The sequence below is a fragment of the Anomaloglossus baeobatrachus genome, chromosome 3 (assembly GCF_048569485.1).
Source record: "Anomaloglossus baeobatrachus isolate aAnoBae1 chromosome 3, aAnoBae1.hap1, whole genome shotgun sequence".
In the NCBI taxonomy this organism is placed as follows: domain Eukaryota; kingdom Metazoa; phylum Chordata; class Amphibia; order Anura; family Aromobatidae; genus Anomaloglossus; species Anomaloglossus baeobatrachus.
Window position 1 is genome coordinate 287,394,364 of NC_134355.1, and position 22,540 is coordinate 287,416,903.

At 42.5% G+C, this 22,540-nt stretch overlaps 1 protein-coding gene across 6 annotated transcripts in view; it reads right to left on the reverse strand.

The window, feature by feature from the left end:
• LAMA2 (laminin subunit alpha 2) overlaps nucleotides 1-22,540 on the reverse strand; it is a 1,231,414-nt gene that overhangs the window by 810,826 nt on the left and 398,048 nt on the right. For all 6 annotated transcript variants that reach the window (XM_075339908.1, XM_075339907.1, XM_075339906.1 and 3 more), the window contains exon 5: nucleotides 7,172-7,351. In XM_075339908.1, coding sequence (XP_075196023.1) covers nucleotides 7,172-7,351 — 180 coding nt within the window. The remainder of the gene's footprint in view (nucleotides 1-7,171; nucleotides 7,352-22,540) is intronic.

A 22,540-nucleotide genomic window follows, 5' to 3' on the forward strand; every position in this document is an offset into this window, starting at 1 on the left:
CCCCTTGTTTCACACTTGGGATAGTGTTCTTAGGCTTCAAAGCTTCTCCCTTTTTCCTCCAAACATAACGATGATCACTATGGCCAAACAGTTCTATTTTAGTTTCGGCAGCCCAAAGGACATTTCTCCAAAAATTAAGATATTTGTTCCTGTGTGCATTTGCAAACATTAATCTGATTTCTTTTGACTTACCTATGATGCTACACAAAGAAGCACTATGTTTATGGAATGCAAAATACATCCACAGGTGTGTCTCTAATTAACTCAGCTGTTGCCAATAAAACTATCAGAAGCTTCCAAAGACATAACATCATCATATGGGCTGTCCCATATTGGTTAAAGGCATAGTACTCTAAGGCGGGCTTTGCACACTGCGACATCGCAGGTGCGATGTCGGTGGGGTCAAATTGAAAATGACGCACTTCCGGCATCGCATGCGACATCGTAGTGTGTAAAGCCTAGATGATACGATTAACGAGCGCAAAAGCGTCGTTATCGTATCATCGGTGCAGCGTCGGCGTAATCCATGATTACGCTGACGCGACGGTCCGATGTTGTTCCTCGTTCCTGCGGCAGCACACATCGCTGTGTGTGAAGCCGCAGGAGCGAGGAACATCTCCTACCGGCCTCACTGCGGCTTCCGTAGGATATGCGGAAGGAAAGAGATGGGCAGGATGTTTACATCCTGCTCATCTCCGCCCCTCCGCTCCGATTGGCCGCCTGCCGTGTGACGTCACAGTGACGCCGCATGACCCGCCCCCTTAACAAGGAGGCGGGTCGCCGGCCACAGGGACGTCGCACGGCAGGTGAGTGTGTGTGTGAAGCTGGCGTAGCGATAATTTTCGCTACGCCAGCTATCACCACATATCGCTGCTGCGACGGGGGCGGGCACTATCGCACTCGGCATCGCAGCATCGGGCTGCGATGTCGCAGTGTGCAAAGCCCGCCTTAGTGTATGTAAACTTTTGACTTTGCAAAAAGTAATAAAAATGCCTTAAAACAGTCTCTGTCTCATTATTCTGGCATTTGGAAAATATAAATAATTTTGGTTCCTAATCGACCTAAAACGGGAAAGGTTTATTCTGATTTTATGTCAGATAGTGAGTAAAAACATACATATGTGTCTTTTTAGATAGTTTATGTAAACTTTTTTTTTCATCTGTAGGTAGGTAAGACATCATACGGTATATAAGAAACTGTGGAGCTATCATACTGTATATACTGTAGGGTGCTGTTGGGTCATAATATTGTATGCACAGAGTTATGAGGACTAGATATTGTATTTAGGAAGCTTTGAAGGCTATCATACTGTATATCAGTAGCTGTAGATGCCATCATACTGTATACAGTAAATGAAGATGTAGAGCCCATCATATTATATATAAGGGGCTGTTGAGGCTATCATACTGTATATAGGGATATTTAGTCCCATGAGACTACATATAGGGAGCTCTGAACGTCATCATACTCTGTACAGGGGTGCTGTGGGTTACCATGCTATGTAGAGGGTGTGTGGGACATCATACTGCATGTATGGAGCTGTGGAGACAATCATACTGTATATACGTAGTTGTAAGAACAGTATACTGTATATGGGATACTGTTGGGGTCATCATTCTGTATAAACGAAATTTTGCAGACCATCATATTTTGTGTAGAGAGGTATGGGGAAATCATTCTCTATAGGGAGCTGTGGAGACCATCAGACTGTATATTTGAAGCTTTAAGGGCCATCGGTAGGCACTTGTTGAGCCCATCATGCTAAATATAGGGAACTATGAAGTCCATCATAGTAAGTTTAAAAGGTGCTGAGGGCCATCATACTGTGTAGATGGAAGTATAGGAACATCATAACTGATATCAAAAGCTTTGGGCCATCATACTGTGCTCTGGGGTCACTTTGGGCTCATTATGCTGTTCTTGTGTTGGGGAATTCATTAGATATTCCATAAATATATTCACATAAGTATATAACACTAGAGAAAAATTAGAAATGTTATAGTTAAGGGGAAAGAAAGATAATATGCAAATAATATATGGATATTGTTCATTTCTTGAGTAAATTTACATGTTTTCACATTATTAGACTTTAAAAAAACTACAGTAACACTATATTCAAATGTCTGAACATATACAGTGCCTTGCAAAAGTATTTGGTCCCCTTGAATCTTTCAACCTTTTCCCACATTTCAGGCTTCAAACCTAAAGATAACAATTTAAAATTTTATGGTGAAGAACCAACAACAAGTGGGACACAATTGTGAAGGTGAACGATATTTATTGCTTATTTTAAATTTTTGTAAAAAATAATAAATTGAAAATTGCAGCGTGCAATATTATTTGGCCCTCTTAAGTTAATACTTTATAGCGCCACCTTTTGCTGTGATTACAGCTGCAAGTCGCTTGGAGTATGTCTCTATCAGTTTTGCACATCGAGAGACTGAAATTCTTGCCCATTCTTCCTTTGCAGACAGCTGGAGCTGAGTGAGGTTGGATGGGGAGCGTTTGTGAGCAGCAGTTTTCAGCTCTTTCCATAGATTCTTGATTGGATTCAGGTCTGGACTGTGACTTGGCCATTCTAACACCTGGATACGTTTATTTATGAACCATTCCATTGTAGATTTTGCTTTATGTTTTGGATCATTGTCTTGTTGAAAGACAAATCTCCGTCCCAATCTCAGGTATTTTGCAGACTCCAACAGGTTTTTTTCAAGAATGGTCCTGTATTTGGCTCCATCCATCTTCCCATCAATTTTAACCATCTTCCTTGTCCCTGCTGAGGAAAAGCAGACCCAAACCATGATGCTAAAACCACCATGTTTGACAGTGGGGATGGTGTGTTCAGGGTGATGAGCTGTGTTGCATTTACACCAAACATATTGTTTGGCATTGTGCCCAAAAAGTTTGATTTTGGTTTCATCTGACCAAAGCATCTTTTTCCATATGTTTGGTGTGTCTCCCAGGCGGCTTGTGGCAAATATTAAACAACACTTTTTATGGATATCTTTGAGTAATGGATTTCTTCTTGCCACTCTTCCATAAAGGCCAGATTTGTGCAGCGTACGACTGATTGTTGTCCTATGGACAGACTCTCCCAACTCAGCTGTAGATCTCTGCAGTTCATACAGAGTGATAATGGGCCTCTTGGCAGCATCTCTGATCAGTTTTCTCCTTGTTTAAGATGAAAGTTTGGATGGACGGCCGGGTCTTGGTAGATTTGCAGTGGTATGATACTCCTTCCATTTCAATATGATCGGTTGCACAGTGTTTCTTGGGATGTTTAAATGTTTTGGAAATCTTTTTGCAACCAAATCCGACTTTAAACTTCTCCACAACAGTATCACGGACCTGCCTGTTGTGTTCCTTGGTCTTCATGATGCTATCTGAGCTTTAAACAGAACACTGAGACTATCACAGAGCAGATGCATTTATACGGAGACTTGATTACACACAGGTGGCTTATATTTATCATCATCAGTCATTTAGGACAACATTGGATCATTCAGAGATCCTCAATGAACTCCTGGAGTGAGTTTGCTGCACTGAAAGTAAAGGGGACGAATAATATTGCACGCCCCAATTTACAGTTTTTTATTTTTTACAAAAATTTAAAATAAGCAATAAATATCGTTCACCTTCACAATTGTGTCCCACTTGTTGTTGATTCTTCACCATAACATTAACATTTTTACCTTTATGTTTGAAGCCTGAAATGTGGGAAAAGGTTGAAAAAATTAAGGGGGCCGAATACTTTCGCAAGGCACTATATTTTACCACTGTTGTGCACCTACTAGAATTGATAGGTTATCTCACAATTGTGATTCAATAAAAGATCCCCACTTGTCATGGTAGGGAATTTTTAGCCTGCCTAAATAAGGTTGTAGTCCTTTACATATTAAAATCGGCTACTAATTATTTAGGGGGGTACAAGGGACAGCTAATATGAATGAATTAATAGCCTCATTTTTAGAATTAGTACTATGAGGATATTGGGCAAAATGTGTATAAATGAATGAACAGCATCATGTGAGGAAATTAAATGTAATATAGTTAATCCATAATTAGGTTGCCAAATATTAGATGTTAATAACAGAGTGCATATAATGTTGATATTAGATAGCAGGTGTTTTATGTGTTTTGAAGGGAATCTGTCTCCAGGTTTTTTCCACTTACAGTGAGAGCAGCATAACGTAGGGGCAGAGATCGCTGCCAGGTAGTGCAGCATATTCATGAGCTCTGTATAACTGCGAGATCTGTAGCAAAGAAACCATTGATTTTATCAAAATGATAGCAAAGAGCTCATTAAGTGACACATCACTGGAATCAGGATCTCAGCCCCTACATTATGTTGCTCTCAGATGGAAAACCTGGTGACAGGTTCCCGTTAACTTAAAGAGAGATAAACTTTTGAACAGATGAAATAATATAGAGCTCTAATTATCCTGGCATCTGTTACTATTAATGCAGTAATGAATGTGCTTTTACCATATATTGTAGCAAGCTGTCAGGATCAAACTGTAGCGAGTTTTGACAGCACTCAGCCCTCTATGCCAACTATTAAGCTTCATTGCTTACTTACAAGCACATAAGCATAGTGTCAGCTAATATCAGCACTCCACGTGGATATTAAGTCCCTGCATGCTTCCGCTAGTGCTGGGGTGGGATAGCAGGTGAATGGCATTCTGATTGTCCCTTCATAAGCTTGCCCTCTCTCCACCGGTAACCTGGCTATCCTTCAGCTGAATTAACCTTAAATTACATAGTGAGACAGAAGTCGCTGATCTGCATTTTACTGATATATGTTGGCATATTCTAATTTGTGGGGGAATTAATTGTAGGGTACCATACTGTATGTGATGGGGAAAAAATTTAGGGCATCATATTCAAAGGAAACCATGGAATTAGTATTGCAGCATGTGAAAACAGTAAGGGGCATCTGGGCAAATTGCAATGATAACTTATCCCTTGGATAGCTCATCATTATCAGGTGAGTAGGTGTTTAATACCAAGCCCCCCTGCAAATCAGCTTTATTAGCCTTTGACAGTGGCCTAATGTAAACATTTATGAAACTACACTGCACAGTGCACAGCTCTCTCCGCTGTGTTATTTTGCATTCTTATTTAAGTAGTTTTCCAGGCCAAGGCTAATCTTCTTCATACACTGTATCATGCCAAACTTTAACAATGTGTAATATATAGGGATGATCGAATACTTTGATTACTCGGCTTCGCGAATATTTTCCGAATACCTCACTGCTATTCGACTATTCGCGCATATTCGATGCGCAATGTAAGTCTATGGGAAACCCGAATAATAACTATTCGGTACTATTCGGGCTTCCCATAGACTAAAGGCCGCTTTACATGCTACGACATCGCTAAAGCGATGTCGTTGGGGTCACAGAATTTGTGACGCACATCCAGCCGCGTTAGCGATGTCGTTGCGTGTGACACCTATGAGCGATTTTGAATCGTCGCAAAAACGTGCAAAATCGCTAATCGGTGACATACCCCCTATTCCCAATTAACGTTGCTGCTACAGGTACGATATTGTTCCTCGTTCCTGCGGCAGCACACATTGCTGGAACCTCACCTTACCTGCGGCCGCCCGCAATGAGGAAGGAAGGAGGTGGGCGGGATGTTATGTCCCGCTCATCTCCGTCCCTCCACTTCTATTGGGCGGCCGCTTAGTGACGTCGCTGTAATGCCGAACGAACCATCCCCTTAGAAAGGAGGCGGTTCGCTGGTCACAGCGACGTCGCTAGGCAGGTAAGTAGTGTGACAAGTCCGCACGATTTTGTGCACCACGGGCAGTGATTTAGCCATGACACACAAACAAAGGGGGTGGGTATGCACGCTAGCGATCTCGCTAGCAAGATCGCAGCGTGTAAAGTAGCCTTTACATTGCACATCGAATAATCGAATATCAGCGAGGTATTCAGAAAATATTTGCGAAGCCGAATAATTGAAGTATTCGATCATCCCTAGTAATATACTTTTTGGAAAGAATTGACACTGCTTGGAGTTTTGGTCAGTCATGACATGATTGCTTATTTACGATTTGCATATTTGAGGTCAGGAAAAACAATAATGGATGCCCTTATTATCTCCCGTCTTGACTACTGCAACCTCCTGCTCTGTTGCCTCCCTTCTAACACTCTTGCACCCCTCCAATCTATCCTAAACTCTGCGGCCCAACTAATCCACTTCTCCCCCCGCTATTCCCCGACCTCGCCACTCTGAAAGTCCCTTCACTGGCTTCCCATTGCACAAAGACTTCAGTTCAAAACACTAACAATGACATACAAAGATATTCGCAACCTTTCTCCTTCTTACATATGTGACCTAGTCTCCCGGTATACTTACCTGCACGTAACGTCTGATCCTCACAAGATCTCCTTCTCCTCTCTAGTCTCCTCTTCCCACAATCGCGTACAAGATTTCTCCCGTGCCTACCCCATACTCTGGAACTCTTTACCCCCACATATCAGACTCTCGGCTATCATGGAAAGCTTCAAAAGGAACCTGAAGACCCACCTCTTCTGAGAAGCCTACAACCTACAATAACACTCAGTCCAGTAGACCACTGCGCAACCAGCTCTGTCCTCACAAATTGTACCCTCACCCATCCCTTGTAGACTGTGAGCCCTCGCGGGCAGGGTCCTCTCTCCTCCTGTACCAGTCTGTACCTTGTATTGTCCATGATTATTGTACTTGATTTTATGTATACCATTTTCACTTGTAAAGCGCCATGGAATAAATGCCACTATAATAATAATAATAATAATAATAATAATAATACTATGCTGACTAAGGTGTCTTCATGCTTCTTACAATGCTTTAATAATAACATCCAGAGACCAGGAAGGTTAACATGTCTCAGATTTTTTTAAATTTGTATTTTTTTAGGACAATCAACAAAATATGGAGAGTATAACATGTGCATATTCAATCCTTGAAAAACACAGATATGATACATCCATCAAAAATAAATGTCTGAATAAAATCTTAAAGTTATAATACATCTATGGATTTAAGTGCTGCATCTTTCCAACATATGTATCATTTGAATGCAATTCCCAAAGTAGCATGACCCACTGTAAAGCTCTATAGTTTCTATAACCAATACTGACAGCTTCAGAAAGGAACTTTGCACATAAATTTAACATACCCTTCTGGTGACAATTGGATCTAAATCTTTTGGATCACTGTAGGCAAACATCATTAAATCTGCATTTAGGGTACGTATTCTCTGTAGTCTCAGTTGAATGAAACGAGCTGATGTAAATTCCAAGAGAGCTGGAGAGGGATCCTCAGCACTTGGTCTTCCATTAATTAGTGATGTGTGAATCTAACAAAAGAAAAAAAACAACTTATGTTGATGTAGAGACAATAAAATTCCAATAAACAAAATGATAATATGCTGCATAAGAAAGATTTCTTGCAATGCCTCTTAAATGTGACAATGGCCATATAAGAAGCACATTTGTGATACCATAATTTGTACTCACCCAGGCTGTTTGAAAAGTATTAATGAGAACAATAAGTTATTTACATTTGTATTGTTTCTTTTATTCATAGGTTCCAAGGATGTGCTGCTATGAAATATAATCTAATTTACAGATCTATGGAGCTGATGCATAGAAGAAGCAAGTAGTGGCTGCTTCAGGCATAATTTTTTTCAACATATGCAAAAAAGAGTTCTATTTTCATCAGTATTTGGTCATAATGTCACTTCATATTATCAGAGCTACATCAGATTTTTTTACATACAAGGATTTTCAAATTTCTCCTATAAAAAGGGAAAAATCACATCATAGAACTGTTCAATTATTTAGATTTAAATTGATCCTAAAGTAGGATCAAAAATGAACATGACTCAATTTCTTTTGCAGACAAATAGTAAACATTGATGATGAAACATTAACCCTTTAGTGACGGAGCTAATTTTCACCTTAATGACCAGACCAAATTTTGCAATTCTGACCAGTGTCACTTCATGAGGTTATAACTCTGGAACGCTTCAACGGATCCCGGTGATTCTGAGATTGTTTTTTCGTCACATATTGGACTTCATGTTAGTACCAAATTTAGGACAATATTTTTTGCGTTTATTTATGAAAAAAATTGAATATTGGCAAAAATTTTGAAAATTTAGCAATTTTCAACTTTTGAATTTTTATACCGTTAAACCAGAGATTTCTGTGACACAAAATAGTTAATAAATAACATTTCCCACTTGTCTACTTTACATCAGCACAATTTTGGAAACAAAATTTTTTTTTGTTAGGAAGTTAGAGGGGTTCAAAGTTTATCAGCAATTTCTCATTTTTACATCAAAATTTACAAAACCATTTTTTTAGGGACCACATCACATTTGAAGTGACTTCAATAGGCCTAGATGACAGAAAATACCCAAAAGTGACACCATTCTAAAAACTGCACCCCCCAAAGTACTCAAAACCACATTCAAGAAGTTTATTAACCCTTCAGGTGCTTCACATGAACAAAAGCAATGTGGAATGAAAAAAAGCAAAAATTAAATTTTACCTAAAAATGTTGCTCTAACCCAAATTTATTCACTTTTAGAAGAAATAACACAACAAAATGGACCCCAAAACTTGTTCCCCACTTTCTTATGAGCGCGCCGATACCCCACATGTGGTCAGAAACCTCTGTTTGGACAAATGGGAGAGCTCGGAACAGAAGGAGCAATATTTGAATTTTGGAAAGCAAATTTGGCTGAAATAGATTGCGGGCACCATGTTGCATTTACAGGTCCGCTAAGGTACCTAAATAGAAGAAACCCCTCACAAGTGACACCATTTTGGAAACTAGACCCCCTCAAGGCTTCTATCTAGGGGTATAGTGAGCATTTTAGATCCACAGGTACTTCACAGATTTTGTTAACGTTACGTTGTCATATTGAAAATTTTAATAATTTTCTCAAAAATGTTGCTTTAGCATCAATTTTCTCACTTTTTCAAGAAGTAATTCCAAAAATTTGACCTCAAGGTTTGTTAACCACTTTTTTATGAGCGCGGCGATACCTCACTTGTGGTCTGAAACCTTTGTTTGGACAAATGGGAGGGCTTGGAACGAAAGGAGCAATATTTGAATTTTGGAAAGGAAATTTGGCTGAAAAAGATTGCAGGCACCATGTCGCATTTGGAGGTCCCCTATGGTACCTAAACAGCAGAAACCCCGCACAAGTGACCCCATTTTGGAAACTAGGCCCCTCAAGGAATTTATCTAGATGTTTGGTGAGTACCCTGAACCCCCAGGTGCTTCACAGAAGTTTATAACGTTGAGCCATGAAAAAAAAAAAATAAAATTTTACCACAAAATTGTTATTTCAACCAGGTAGCTTTTTTTTTTACAAGAGTAAAAGGAAAAAATTCAGCATAACATTTATTGTGCAATTTCTCCTGAGTTTGGCGATACCTTATATGTGGTGGAAATCAACTGTTTGGGCGCATGGCAGGGCTCGGAAGGGAAGGAGTGCCATTTGACTGCAAAATTGGCTGGAATCAATAGCGGACGCCAGGTTGCATTTGGAGAGCCCCTGAGGTGCCTAAACAGTGGCCGTCCCCCACAAGTGACTCCATTCTGGAAACAAGACACCTCAAGGCTTTTATCTAGGTGTATATTGAGCAGTTTGAATCCACGAGTACTTCACAGAATTTGATAAGCTTAGGTTGCCATATTGAAAATTTTCATTTTTTTCACAAAAATGTTGCTTTAGCATCAAATTTCTCACTTTTTCAAGAGACAACAACAAACCGTGGACCCCACAGGTTGTTATCCAATGTCTTATGAGCACAGGGATACCCCACATGGGGCCAAAAACCTCTGTTTGGATAAATGGGAGGGCTTGGAATGGAGGGAGCACCATTTGAATTCTGGAAAAGTTAAAATAAATTGCGGGCACCATGTCACATTTGCAGGGCCCCTTGGGTACCTATACAGCAGAAACCCCCCACAAGTGACCCCATTTTGGAAACTGGATTTTATTCAGGAGTATAGTAAGCATTTTGAATCCACAGGTACTTCACAAAAATGTTGCTGTAGCAACAAATGTCTCACTGTTAGGCTATGTGGCCATGATCCAGCGACACGGCGTCCAGTACACAGTGCCAGCCTTCCTGCAGAGATGTGAGTGTTGTCCACGGGAGAACGCAGCTGCCCATGCCCAGGATTTGGGTTCAGGCCGCTGTGGAGCTCTATGCTACCTGCAGAGAACACTCTTGTCTCCGCAGCATAAATTGACATGCTGAGGCTGAGGAAGCTGCGCCACAGGTCAGTGTTTGCTGAGGAGAAAAGAAGCACATTGGGTACGGGATTTCTAAAAATCCTTCCACTGTGCTTCTACTGCACAATGCAGCGCTATGGATGCAGGGAAAACACTCTGCGCCCAAAACGCTGCAAATCCCGATTGTGGGCGCACAGCCTAAAATGCTACAATGGATGAATGGATAGATGTCAAACATATATAACGTCCCACCCCCTGCATATTCTAAGCTGGCGCCCTTTAGTGCCTTTCATGTTGCAGTAAAGGGTGCCTAGCCTTGTATTTAGCCCCCCAAAAAATTAATAATTAAAATAAACGACGTGGGGTCCCCCCTATTTTTGATAGCCAGCTAGGGTAAAGCAGACAGCTGTAGCCTGCAAACCACAGCTGACAGCTTCACCTTGGCTGGTGATCAATTTGGAGGCCTCCCCAGGCGTTTTTTTAAAAAAAAAAAAAACGTGGGGTCCCCCCAAATTTGATCACCAGCCAAGGTGAAGCGGACAGCTGGGGTCTGGTATTCTCAGGGTGGGAAGAGCCATGGTTATTGGACTCTTCCCAGCCTAAAAATAGCAGGCCGCAGCCGCCCCAGAAGTGGCGCATCCATTAGATGCGCCAATCCTGGCGCTTCGCCCCAGCTCATCCCGCGCCCTGGTGCGGTGGCAGACGGGGTAATATATGGGGTTGATACCAGCTGTAATGTCACCTGGCATCAAGCCCTGGGGTTAGTGATGTCACGGCATCTGAACAGATACCCGACATTACTAACCCAGTCAAGTAATAGAAAAAAAAAGACAAAAAAAAAATTTATTTGAAAAAAAAACTCCCCGAAACATTCCTCTTTTACCAATTTATTGAAAATAAAGAAATTCCGGTCGCTGTAATCCATTTTGGAGGTCCCTCGGCGACTCTGGACCTTCTAGAATATGGGGGGCACGTTCAGGGAACGTATCCCCCATTTTCTGGAAGAGCAAGCTCTCCATGAGCAGTGTGGGTGCAGTAATCTGAGAATACTGCACTCACACTGCCCCGGTCCAACCTAGGGCAGAGTGACCTGCAGTAACCTCATTCCAGAATATGAGGGGCACGCTCACAGAACGTACCCCCCATTTTCTGGAACAGCAGTCTCTCCATGTGAGGAGTGTGACTGCAGATTACCGCACTCACCCTCCCCCGGTCCACAGTGGAGCCTGTGCAGCAGCGACGTCAGGGTCCCTGCTTGCAGGGATCCAGCTGACAGCCGCTGTCTGCGCATGCGCCGCCAGCATTGAAGAAGAAGAAGAAGAAGAAGAAGAAGGAGGCGGCGATCGCGGGCCCGGAGCACCAGCAGACAGGTAACGTATGACCGGGGGCTGGGGGGGGGGGGGGTGACGGGGGGTGACCTAGCGGGACCTGGGGACACCTTTCTGTCGCATGTGACGTGTCACATGCGGCAGAAAGAGCAGAATGAATGCGGCCGCGCGGCGCCGCCATCTTCCACGCTACGGAGGGGGGAGGGGGGAGGCGGCTCTGGAGACCGGAGGGGGCTCCGGGGACCAGAGATCTCCGGTGTACCGGAGGAGGGGTCAGGGGGAGGACATTTCCCTCCGATCTGAAATGTTTGATCATTTCAGATCGGAGGGAAATGACTGCAGAGCCGGCGGCGGCTGCAGTTTTCTGTGCGCTTCGGCGCCATTTTGGATGTCCGGTGGGGGTAGGGGTGGGGGTGGGGGGACTCTCCGGTACCGGGGGCTTTGGGGGCACTAGGGGTTTAGATTTCTTTATCATCTGACATGTTTGATCATGTCAGATGAAAAAGAAATCAGTTTTACCGGCCATTTCTTTTTTTTTCATGTGTTCGTCGGTATACAGTGTATACCGCCGATCACATGATCGGGGTCCAAAAAAAACACCCCGATTCATAATCTGGGGGGTCTCAGCTACCCCCGGTAGCTGAAACCCCCGAGATTTTCGGTCGCTGGGGGGCGCTACAGGGTTTTTTCGGGCCGCCGCTTTAAAGCGGCGGAACAGAATAAGTACCCTGTTTTGCCGCCGCTTTAAGTCGTACGGCCGTCGTTATGAGGTTAAAAGTGATTCCCCTTTATAAGGGGTGGGTTTTCCATAAGCCAGTGTGGACCCGTAGAAGTGCTGTATAGCACGAAATGGCCGTCGTCCTGAGGGGACCCGCACCCAGCTCTCCTCTTGCCTTTAATCTGCACTTTTGGAATCAATAAAATAATTTGTCTTCTGGAACCGGATGGTATGTGCCGTTGATTTCCTGCTTTTCTTGATAAACATTAATGATGGCCAAGCATTCTTGGCTCTGTTCAGCACTCAATCGAGCCTCAAAGTGCTCAGGTACTCGCAGTGAACGGCCAAGTATTGCGGGTGCTCGGATGTGTCGTTCAGGAAACATCAAACAAAAAGTACAGGCTCCCTTCACTGAATGATACGAGCCTGCACCGCAGTGAGAGCCATTTTCAGTCTCTGAATGTCTCTCACTGAGGGTAAAAACAAAGTATAAGTATTTTGGATGTAGTTTGTCCCAAAAAAAATGCCCACCACCCTTTTACCCCCAAAAATGCTCTCCTTATGGCTGGCTGTATGTGGGTAGAGAGCCAAACTGTCCAATCATTGACTTTCATTATACTTGTTGCTCAACTTGAGTCTGTCTGTCAGACTTGCTTGACTTGAGTAACAAGCCCTTGAGCATTTTTTTTTTTATAATTTTTTATAATTTTTTTTATTCATTTATATAGCGCTATTAATTCCACAGCGCTTTAGATACATTGGCAACACTGTCCCCATTGGGGTTCACAATCTAAAGACCCTATCTGTATGTCTTTGGAGTGTGGGAGGAAACCGGAGTACCCAGAGGAAACCCATGCAATTACGGGGAGAACATACAAACTCCTTGCAGATAGTGTCCTTGGTGGGATATGAACCCAGGACTCCAGTGCTGCAAGACTGCAGTGCTAACCACTGAGCCACCGTGCCGCCCATTGTAGCATTATTTCGAATACATCACAGGGAAACATGCAAACATGCACATAGACTAATGGATGCACAAAAATCACAGATACAACTAGTAAAATAATCCAAAATATCTCAATGACCTCTGAAGGTGTTAATAAATTACATTTTTACAATGTACAATTTTAAGAAAGCATAAACTGAGATTAGACAGTATTAAAATGTAACTAATCTATCGCACTGGCTCATGCTGAATGATAACTTTAGTGTAAAATTTTGTCTAACTTCACACCACCTCTTGGCTTAAGTGTAGATCAGGTTTTGTGCCAAAAAGCCTGTGAGTCCCAGTAATAGATTTAGTGTAATTTATAAACTCCCTTAGACACTTAAACCTTATTTTCTAGACACTTTTTAAAAGTGTCCAGTGAGCCACAATGTCGTCTAAAAACTCATAAGAAATGTAGGATTTTCAGTTAAAAATCAATTAGTTATTAAATAAATAAATAAATTTATTTTTAGTAACCTTGGCACAATTTCCGCAAGATTTGTAATGGTTGCAGAAATGAAACAGGAGAAATAATTTCATGTTAAATCACTATATGTAATGTCATAATGGCCAATCAGAGGATCATTTAATTGGACTGTTCTGCCAAAAATGTACTCAAAATTCCAGCAAAATGGGACTTTTTTTTATAGCAGAATTATTTGACAAATTTACTATGGACAGCCCAAGGCTGAACACTTCAATATTGATTCATGATCATGATAATATGCAAATGTTTAAGGGCATTCAATACTTTGGAATGAATATAAAGAAAAGCTACATGAGAATCCATGTGCATCAAAAAGACAAACTAGTAAAATGCATTTTTTTTCATGTAAAATAAAGTAGTCTTTTGGTTTACAAATTATAAAACCTCGATGCAATAAACTATACAAGAAACTACACATTTTTTCCTTGTTAATATTTTCTAGTTTTAGCAATTTATTCTCAATTGTTTACTAAGAAGAATGACACAGAAACCTCACATTGTTCTGTGGCATATTAGCCAACTCCACGAACATTCCAGGAAATAAGCATCCGACATTTTTCTTCTCATGTCACAGATATCACAACTATAGATGGCTTACTGCTTCGGTAAATTAAAGGAAACAACGTGAGCTTGTTTCTAGGGTATTCTTAATGAGTACAGATCTGTTTCAAATGCCATGTTTTAAATTTCTGGTGAAATGTCATAGACTCTGCTTGTCACACTCTTCCTAACTCTTTCATTCCCCTAAGAGTTTGGGGAAATGTCAGCCTAATGAACTGTTTAGCAAATATTGTTGTGTCATTGACAACTATACCCTTCAGCTCAGTTCTTAATGGGACCTCTGTTCAACATTATCCCACTACTTGCCTGTGTCACCTTTCTCTTCCAAATGCATGTTGGAATGACAAATTGGAATAGCTTTCAACCTCACTGTTAGAAATGGCTGCATCTATCCTTCCTGGCTAAAACAGCAGATAATTTTATGATATTTAAGCCTAGAATATTGTAATATAAATCACGCAGCTCTACTGCTTAAAAATGCCTATGATGTGGTCAGTGTACAGATTTGAATTGCAATAAACAGCAAAGCACATATTTAAATATGCGGAACTGTTTCTGTTCTTAGTTACCTTCATATAAACCAGTTAATAAGGTGGCTCTGGACTATACTAGAGAGTTCCATTATGAGGTAGCTGTATCCAAGAAAACTTGTAATAATATAAGGATTAGGGATGATCGAATATCCCAAATATTCGGCAATATTCGGCTTCGCAAATATCCGACGAATAGGTCGCCGCTATGTGAATATTCGATGCGCAATGTAAGTTTATGGGAAGCCCGAATAGTTGCTATTCAGCAACTATTCGGGTTTCCCATAGACTTACATTGCACATCGAATATTCGCAAATAGTCGAATAGCGGCGACCTATTCGGCGAATATAGGCATTGCCGAATATTTGCGGTATTCGTTCATCTCTAATAAGGATGTAACAGGAATGTATCTGATTACACTTTCATATACTTGACTTATTTTCTATTGCATAAAATGAAGTATGAGAAATAGTTCACCCATTAGTTTAGGCAGAATCTGTTACCATTAAATCAATTGCCATTGTTTTAGAAATGAGTGGACTCGTGGAAGTTCGAGTTCGCTGAGTTCAGCCAGATGTTAGTTAATAGTTCTGGTTCGAAACAAAGACATGACCTGATTTTGATCCCAGAGCCTGAACTCCATATAAGTCAAGAACTAAAATGTTGAACTCGAGTAGAGTGTAATAGAAGTCAATTATTTGGCAGTTTGGCTCTCTGCCCACATATAGCCAGCCATAAATAGAGCATCTCCAAGTAAGAGAGGAAGAAATATTAATTTTTTTAGACACACCATTTGAAAACATTGTTTTTACCCCCAGTGAGAGCCATTCGTAGACTGCAAGCGGTTCTTACTGGGCCAAGCACTGAGCGTACCCAAGCACCCCAATGCTCGATCGAATGGATAGCTTATAAACAACACCCAAAATTGGGTACAGACTTTTTTTAAATTTCGTATTCGGATCCAAGACACCTGCTGTTCGGTATGAACCCACCTACCATCTCTAATAATTATTTATTTAAATAATAATAATAATAATAATAAAAAAAGCCTCATGCAGTTCTTCCTATTTTGTGCACAGTCAAGATAAGTGCACGGCTTGGAGCTGCAGCCTGTTGACAAGGACTTTATCAGTGCTGGTATCAATAGATGGGGTTCTTATGCCAATTTTATTCATATATTTATTTTATACCATGATTTAGATGCGCAGTCAGGATCTGTGATTCCAACCAATCACAAACTCTGTCTGGGGGCAGGGTCTGACTGCAGCCAATCAGAGATACTGGTGGGTAGGGAAAACAGTGAATATGGATGAGGGATAATCAGCTGCCCCGGAAATACAGCTGTGGGAGTAGTTTTAGCCGTTGGGAGACTAGGTAAGAATGTCGTGCTTTAACCCTTTTGCTTCCTTTTTTTTTACAGCGATTTCCCTGGCCAATCACAGTCATGACAATATTTGGTGTGGGTTTTCTGCAAAAAAGCATTTACCAAACATTGCTGACTTTTAAGCAAAGTGTTCGGTAAGCCAATCCCGAACAAACCAGCAAAGTCTCATACCAACTCTGAAATTGGCAAACATGGACCAAACAGGTTTGTTAATCTCAACATGTGTTGACAAAAAAGTAATGATCCGTGACTTTGCCAAACTATCCTACTGTACGATTGATAGTGTCACACATATTTTATCTATCCTTAATTCTTCTGCACTACAAATGAATAAATTGATTCAATGCCAATCAGGTTTGTGTTAATTTAAGATTTGTTGAACCTGAAAAATTTCAGATTCACTTTGCACAACTTGCATAAAGAAGGCTTCCACCATTTTTCATATTGCAGAAGATTTAATCTGCCAGCGAAAGCTCATATTACCTTGGGTGTGATCAGGCATTTTTTTCTATAATATCAGGAAGCATTCATATCCCATGTTATATTACAACTAATCCAAAGACAACATCATTGCCTGTATAAAAGCAGAAGAAAGGAATGAAGCCGTTTTTTGGTGTTAAATCTGGATCGTGAGGGCTGTAACAACTCACAGCTTAGCCATAAAAAAGCAATGAAACACTGAAAATATAGTGTGCGATATAGCACAGCAGTAAAGAATATTAGGGTGTGAAGAAAAATGGTTCATACAGAGCTACAAATGAAAATGAAATTCCATCATTGACAGTATTTTCTGATCCTCAAGTCCCTATTATACGTCAATTTTTTTTAATGATAGCGATTGACAAGTGCATAGTTATCGCGTCATTATTGTGCATACTGGCTCATTATGACACAAGCAAATATTCACTTGAAAGATCGCTGTTGTGGTCGATGAAAAGTCGCTAGTAAATCATAAAAACATGTATTACATTATAAGATTACATGAAAATTTTAGAACTTTTCTCCTTTTCATACGCCCTCGCCAAACTTGTTTATTCTTTCCAAAAAGGATAACTTTTCAATCATAACTTGTCAAAAAGTGATAGCTTCTTCTCTATATATCACATGTGTATAAACACTGGCATTGGTGTATTTAAAAAAATAACAAATAATAAAAATTAAAGTTTAGATTTTTAGTAGCAAAAAAATAACAATGCAGAGACATGACAAGATTCTGCATAGCTAATCATATGCTAAAAAGGTTATGTATGAGATAGCCAAGATGATTGTCTAGAAAATGAAAGCAGTCTCACATTCAAAGCTGTAGTGGATGGTGAGATATGGAGCTTGAAAATCAAACGTTCAAAATATTGTTAAGCTTTTGATCAGTGTAACTTTTGTGCATGTATTTAACTAAAGGAGGCCAAAAAGTATTTTAATTGAATATAAGAAGCAGAGGTGTAACCAGTGGCGTAACTACCGCGGTCGCAGCGGTCGCTATCGCGACCGGGCCCGGGAGGTTAGGGGCCCGGCGGCGGCCAGGCAGATCAGCAGCCAGCTCCTGTCAGTGTGAGAGGAGCTGCGCTGATCTGTCACAGACCACGCGGCCGCTATTTGACTAGCTGCCACCGACGACACCGGGCCCCCCTGCCTGGTGTCAGCGGCGACACCGGGGCCCCCTACCTGGTGTCAGCGGCTGCGGCATCTCACCCGTCACCGCGCACAGTAATGATGAAGCATAGCGCGGCCAGTGCCGCGCTATGCATCACCATTCTCCCCCTGTGCGGTGACGTCACTCCCGAGCGACTGCTGTGCTTAGTGCACAGAGTGCAGGACGGGAGGACACCGACCGCAGCACCGGGAGAACGTGCAGCGGGGAGGACAGCAGCGGTGGAAGGAAGAGAGAAGGTGAGTACTTGTTGTTTGTTTGGTTTTTTTTAATATAAGTGAGTAAACGGTGGCCAGAGGCTTGGGAAGGCAGTTCTGGGGAAGCTGCATTATTATACATGGAAGCCTGGAGAGGCTGCTTTATACATGAAGGTCTGAAGAAGCTGCATTATATATGGAGGTCTGGGGAAGCTGCATTATTATACATGGAAGCCTGGAGAGGCTGCTTTATACATGGAGGTCTGAGGAGGCTGCATTATATATGGAGGTCTGGGGGAGCTGCATTATTATACATGGAGGAGCTGGAGAGGCTGCTTTATACATGGAGGTCTGAGGAGGCTGCATTATATATGGAGGCCTGGAGAGGCTGCTTTATACATGGAGGTCTGAGGAGGTTGCTTTATACATGGAGGTCTGGAGAGGCTGCATTATTATACATGGAGGCCTGGAGAGGCTGCTTTATACATGGAGGTCTGGGGAGGCTGCATTATACATGGAGGTCTGGGGAAGCTGCATTATTATACATGGAGGCCTGGAGAGGCTGCATTATACATGGAGGTCTGGAGAGGCTGCATTATTATACATGGAGGTCTGGGGAGGCTGCATTATTATACATGGAGGTCTGGGGAGGCTGCATTATTATACATGGAGGTCTGGGGAGGCTGCATTATTATACATGGAGGCCTGGAGAGGCTGCATTATACAGGGAGGCCTGCAGAGGCTGCATTATACATGGAGGTCTGGAGATACTGCATTATACATGGAGGCCTGGAGATACTGCATTATACATGGAGGCCTGGAGATACTGCATTATACATGGAGGCCTGAGGAGGCTGGGTGCATTGTTATACATGGAGGCCTGGAGAGGCTGGCTGCTACATTATACATGGAGGCCTGAGGAGGCTGGCTGCATTATTATACATGGAGGCCTGGCTGCATTATTATATATGGAGGTCTGGGGGGTTGCATAATACAAAATGAAGGACACCTTATACATGGAATATAGGGGTGCATTATGCATGGAGGAGTATGGGGCTGCATAATGCAATATGAAGTTTTATGGGGTTGCGTTATAATACATATAGGACTATGGGGGCTACATTATAATATATGGAGGACTATGGAGGCTACCTTATACATGGACTATGGGGGTGCATTATAAAACATTGGGGACTATGTGGTGCAGTATAATATATGGAGAACTATGGGGTGAATTATAACATATGGAGAACTATGAGAAATTCATTATAATAATTGGAGGGCTACTTTATATATGGAGGATTATGGGGGTGCATTATAATATATGGAGGACTATGTGGTGCAGTTCCACTTCCAATAGGTGGCGCTGTGCTAGAGTTTGTCTCCTTTACTGGAGAGACAATTTGAATATTTCCCAGAGGGGCATTGCAGCTATAAGTCCCCTTACCTGGCAGCCAGACTGGCTTGCAAAGTCTCCTTAAGGAGAATAGTGTTCCCCCGTGGTCCCCACATAGCTTTCTCATGAGCCAGATCAGACACCCCCATACTTTGCACTGACGAGGGGCAAGCACCCCGAAACACCGTGTCTGCAAATTGGGATTCTGATCTGGCTTATATATCCTGAGTCATATTTCAAAGGATTGTTGAAAATCCACTTGTGACTTTTAGGATCGCTACTTCCAATAGGTGGCGCTGTGCTAGAGTTTGTCTCCTTTACTGGAGAGACAATTTGAATATTTCCCAGAGGGGCATTGCAGCTATAAGTCCCCTTACCTGGCAGCCAGACTGGCTTGCAAAGTCTCCTTAAGGAGAATAGTGTTCCCCCGTGGTCCCCACATAGCTTTCTCATGAGCCAGATCAGACACCCCCATACTTTGCACTGACGAGGGGCAAGCACCCCGAAACACCGTGTCTGCAAATTGGGATTCTGATCTGGCTTATATATCCTGAGTCATATTTCAAAGGATTGTTGAAAATCCACTTGTGACTTTTAGGATCGCTACTTCCAATAGGTGGCGCTGTGCTAGAGTTTGTCTCCTTTACTGGAGAGACAATTTGAATATTTCCCAGAGGGGCATTGCAGCTATAAGTCCCCTTACCTGGCAGCCAGACTGGCTTGCAAAGTCTCCTTAAGGAGAATAGTGTTCCCCCGTGGTCCCCACATAGCTTTCTCATGAGCCAGATCAGACACCCCCATACTTTGCACTGACGAGGGGCAAGCACCCCGAAACACCGTGTCTGCAAATTGGGATTCTGATCTGGCTTATATATCCTGAGTCATATTTCAAAGGATTGTTGAAAATCCACTTGTGACTTTTAGGATCGCTACTTCCAATAGGTGGCGCTGTGCTAGAGTTTGTCTCCTTTACTGGAGAGACAATTTGAATATTTCCCAGAGGGGCATTGCAGCTATAAGTCCCCTTACCTGGCAGCCAGACTGGCTTGCAAAGTCTCCTTAAGGAGAATAGTGTTCCCCCGTGGTCCCCACATAGCTTTCTCATGAGCCAGATCAGACACCCCCATACTTTGCACTGACGAGGGGCAAGCACCCCGAAACACCGTGTCTGCAAATTGGGATTCTGATCTGGCTTATATATCCTGAGTCATATTTCAAAGGATTGTTGAAAATCCACTTGTGACTTTTAGGATCGCTACTTCCAATAGGTGGCGCTGTGCTAGAGTTTGTCTCCTTTACTGGAGAGACAATTTGAATATTTCCCAGAGGGGCATTGCAGCTATAAGTCCCCTTACCTGGCAGCCAGACTGGCTTGCAAAGTCTCCTTAAGGAGAATAGTGTTCCCCCGTGGTCCCCACATAGCTTTCTCATGAGCCAGATCAGACACCCCCATACTTTGCACTGACGAGGGGCAAGCACCCCGAAACACCGTGTCTGCAAATTGGGATTCTGATCTGGCTTATATATCCTGAGTCATATTTCAAAGGATTGTTGAAAATCCACTTGTGACTTTTAGGATCGCTACTTCCAATAGGTGGCGCTGTGCTAGAGTTTGTCTCCTTTACTGGAGAGACAATTTGAATATTTCCCAGAGGGGCATTGCAGCTATAAGTCCCCTTACCTGGCAGCCAGACTGGCTTGCAAAGTCTCCTTAAGGAGAATAGTGTTCCCCCGTGGTCCCCACATAGCTTTCTCATGAGCCAGATCAGACACCCCCATACTTTGCACTGACGAGGGGCAAGCACCCCGAAACACCGTGTCTGCAAATTGGGATTCTGATCTGGCTTATATATCCTGAGTCATATTTCAAAGGATTGTTGAAAATCCACTTGTGACTTTTAGGATCGCTACTTCCAATAGGTGGCGCTGTGCTAGAGTTTGTCTCCTTTACTGGAGAGACAATTTGAATATTTCCCAGAGGGGCATTGCAGCTATAAGTCCCCTTACCTGGCAGCCAGACTGGCTTGCAAAGTCTCCTTAAGGAGAATAGTGTTCCCCCGTGGTCCCCACATAGCTTTCTCATGAGCCAGATCAGACACCCCCATACTTTGCACTGACGAGGGGCAAGCACCCCGAAACACCGTGTCTGCAAATTGGGATTCTGATCTGGCTTATATATCCTGAGTCATATTTCAAAGGATTGTTGAAAATCCACTTGTGACTTTTAGGATCGCTACTTCCAATAGGTGGCGCTGTGCTAGAGTTTGTCTCCTTTACTGGAGAGACAATTTGAATATTTCCCAGAGGGGCATTGCAGCTATAAGTCCCCTTACCTGGCAGCCAGACTGGCTTGCAAAGTCTCCTTAAGGAGAATAGTGTTCCCCCGTGGTCCCCACATAGCTTTCTCATGAGCCAGATCAGACACCCCCATACTTTGCACTGACGAGGGGCAAGCACCCCGAAACACCGTGTCTGCAAATTGGGATTCTGATCTGGCTTATATATCCTGAGTCATATTTCAAAGGATTGTTGAAAATCCACTTGTGACTTTTAGGATCGCTACTTCCAATAGGTGGCGCTGTGCTAGAGTTTGTCTCCTTTACTGGAGAGACAATTTGAATATTTCCCAGAGGGGCATTGCAGCTATAAGTCCCCTTACCTGGCAGCCAGACTGGCTTGCAAAGTCTCCTTAAGGAGAATAGTGTTCCCCCGTGGTCCCCACATAGCTTTCTCATGAGCCAGATCAGACACCCCCATACTTTGCACTGACGAGGGGCAAGCACCCCGAAACACCGTGTCTGCAAATTGGGATTCTGATCTGGCTTATATATCCTGAGTCATATTTCAAAGGATTGTTGAAAATCCACTTGTGACTTTTAGGATCGCTACTTCCAATAGGTGGCGCTGTGCTAGAGTTTGTCTCCTTTACTGGAGAGACAATTTGAATATTTCCCAGAGGGGCATTGCAGCTATAAGTCCCCTTACCTGGCAGCCAGACTGGCTTGCAAAGTCTCCTTAAGGAGAATAGTGTTCCCCCGTGGTCCCCACAT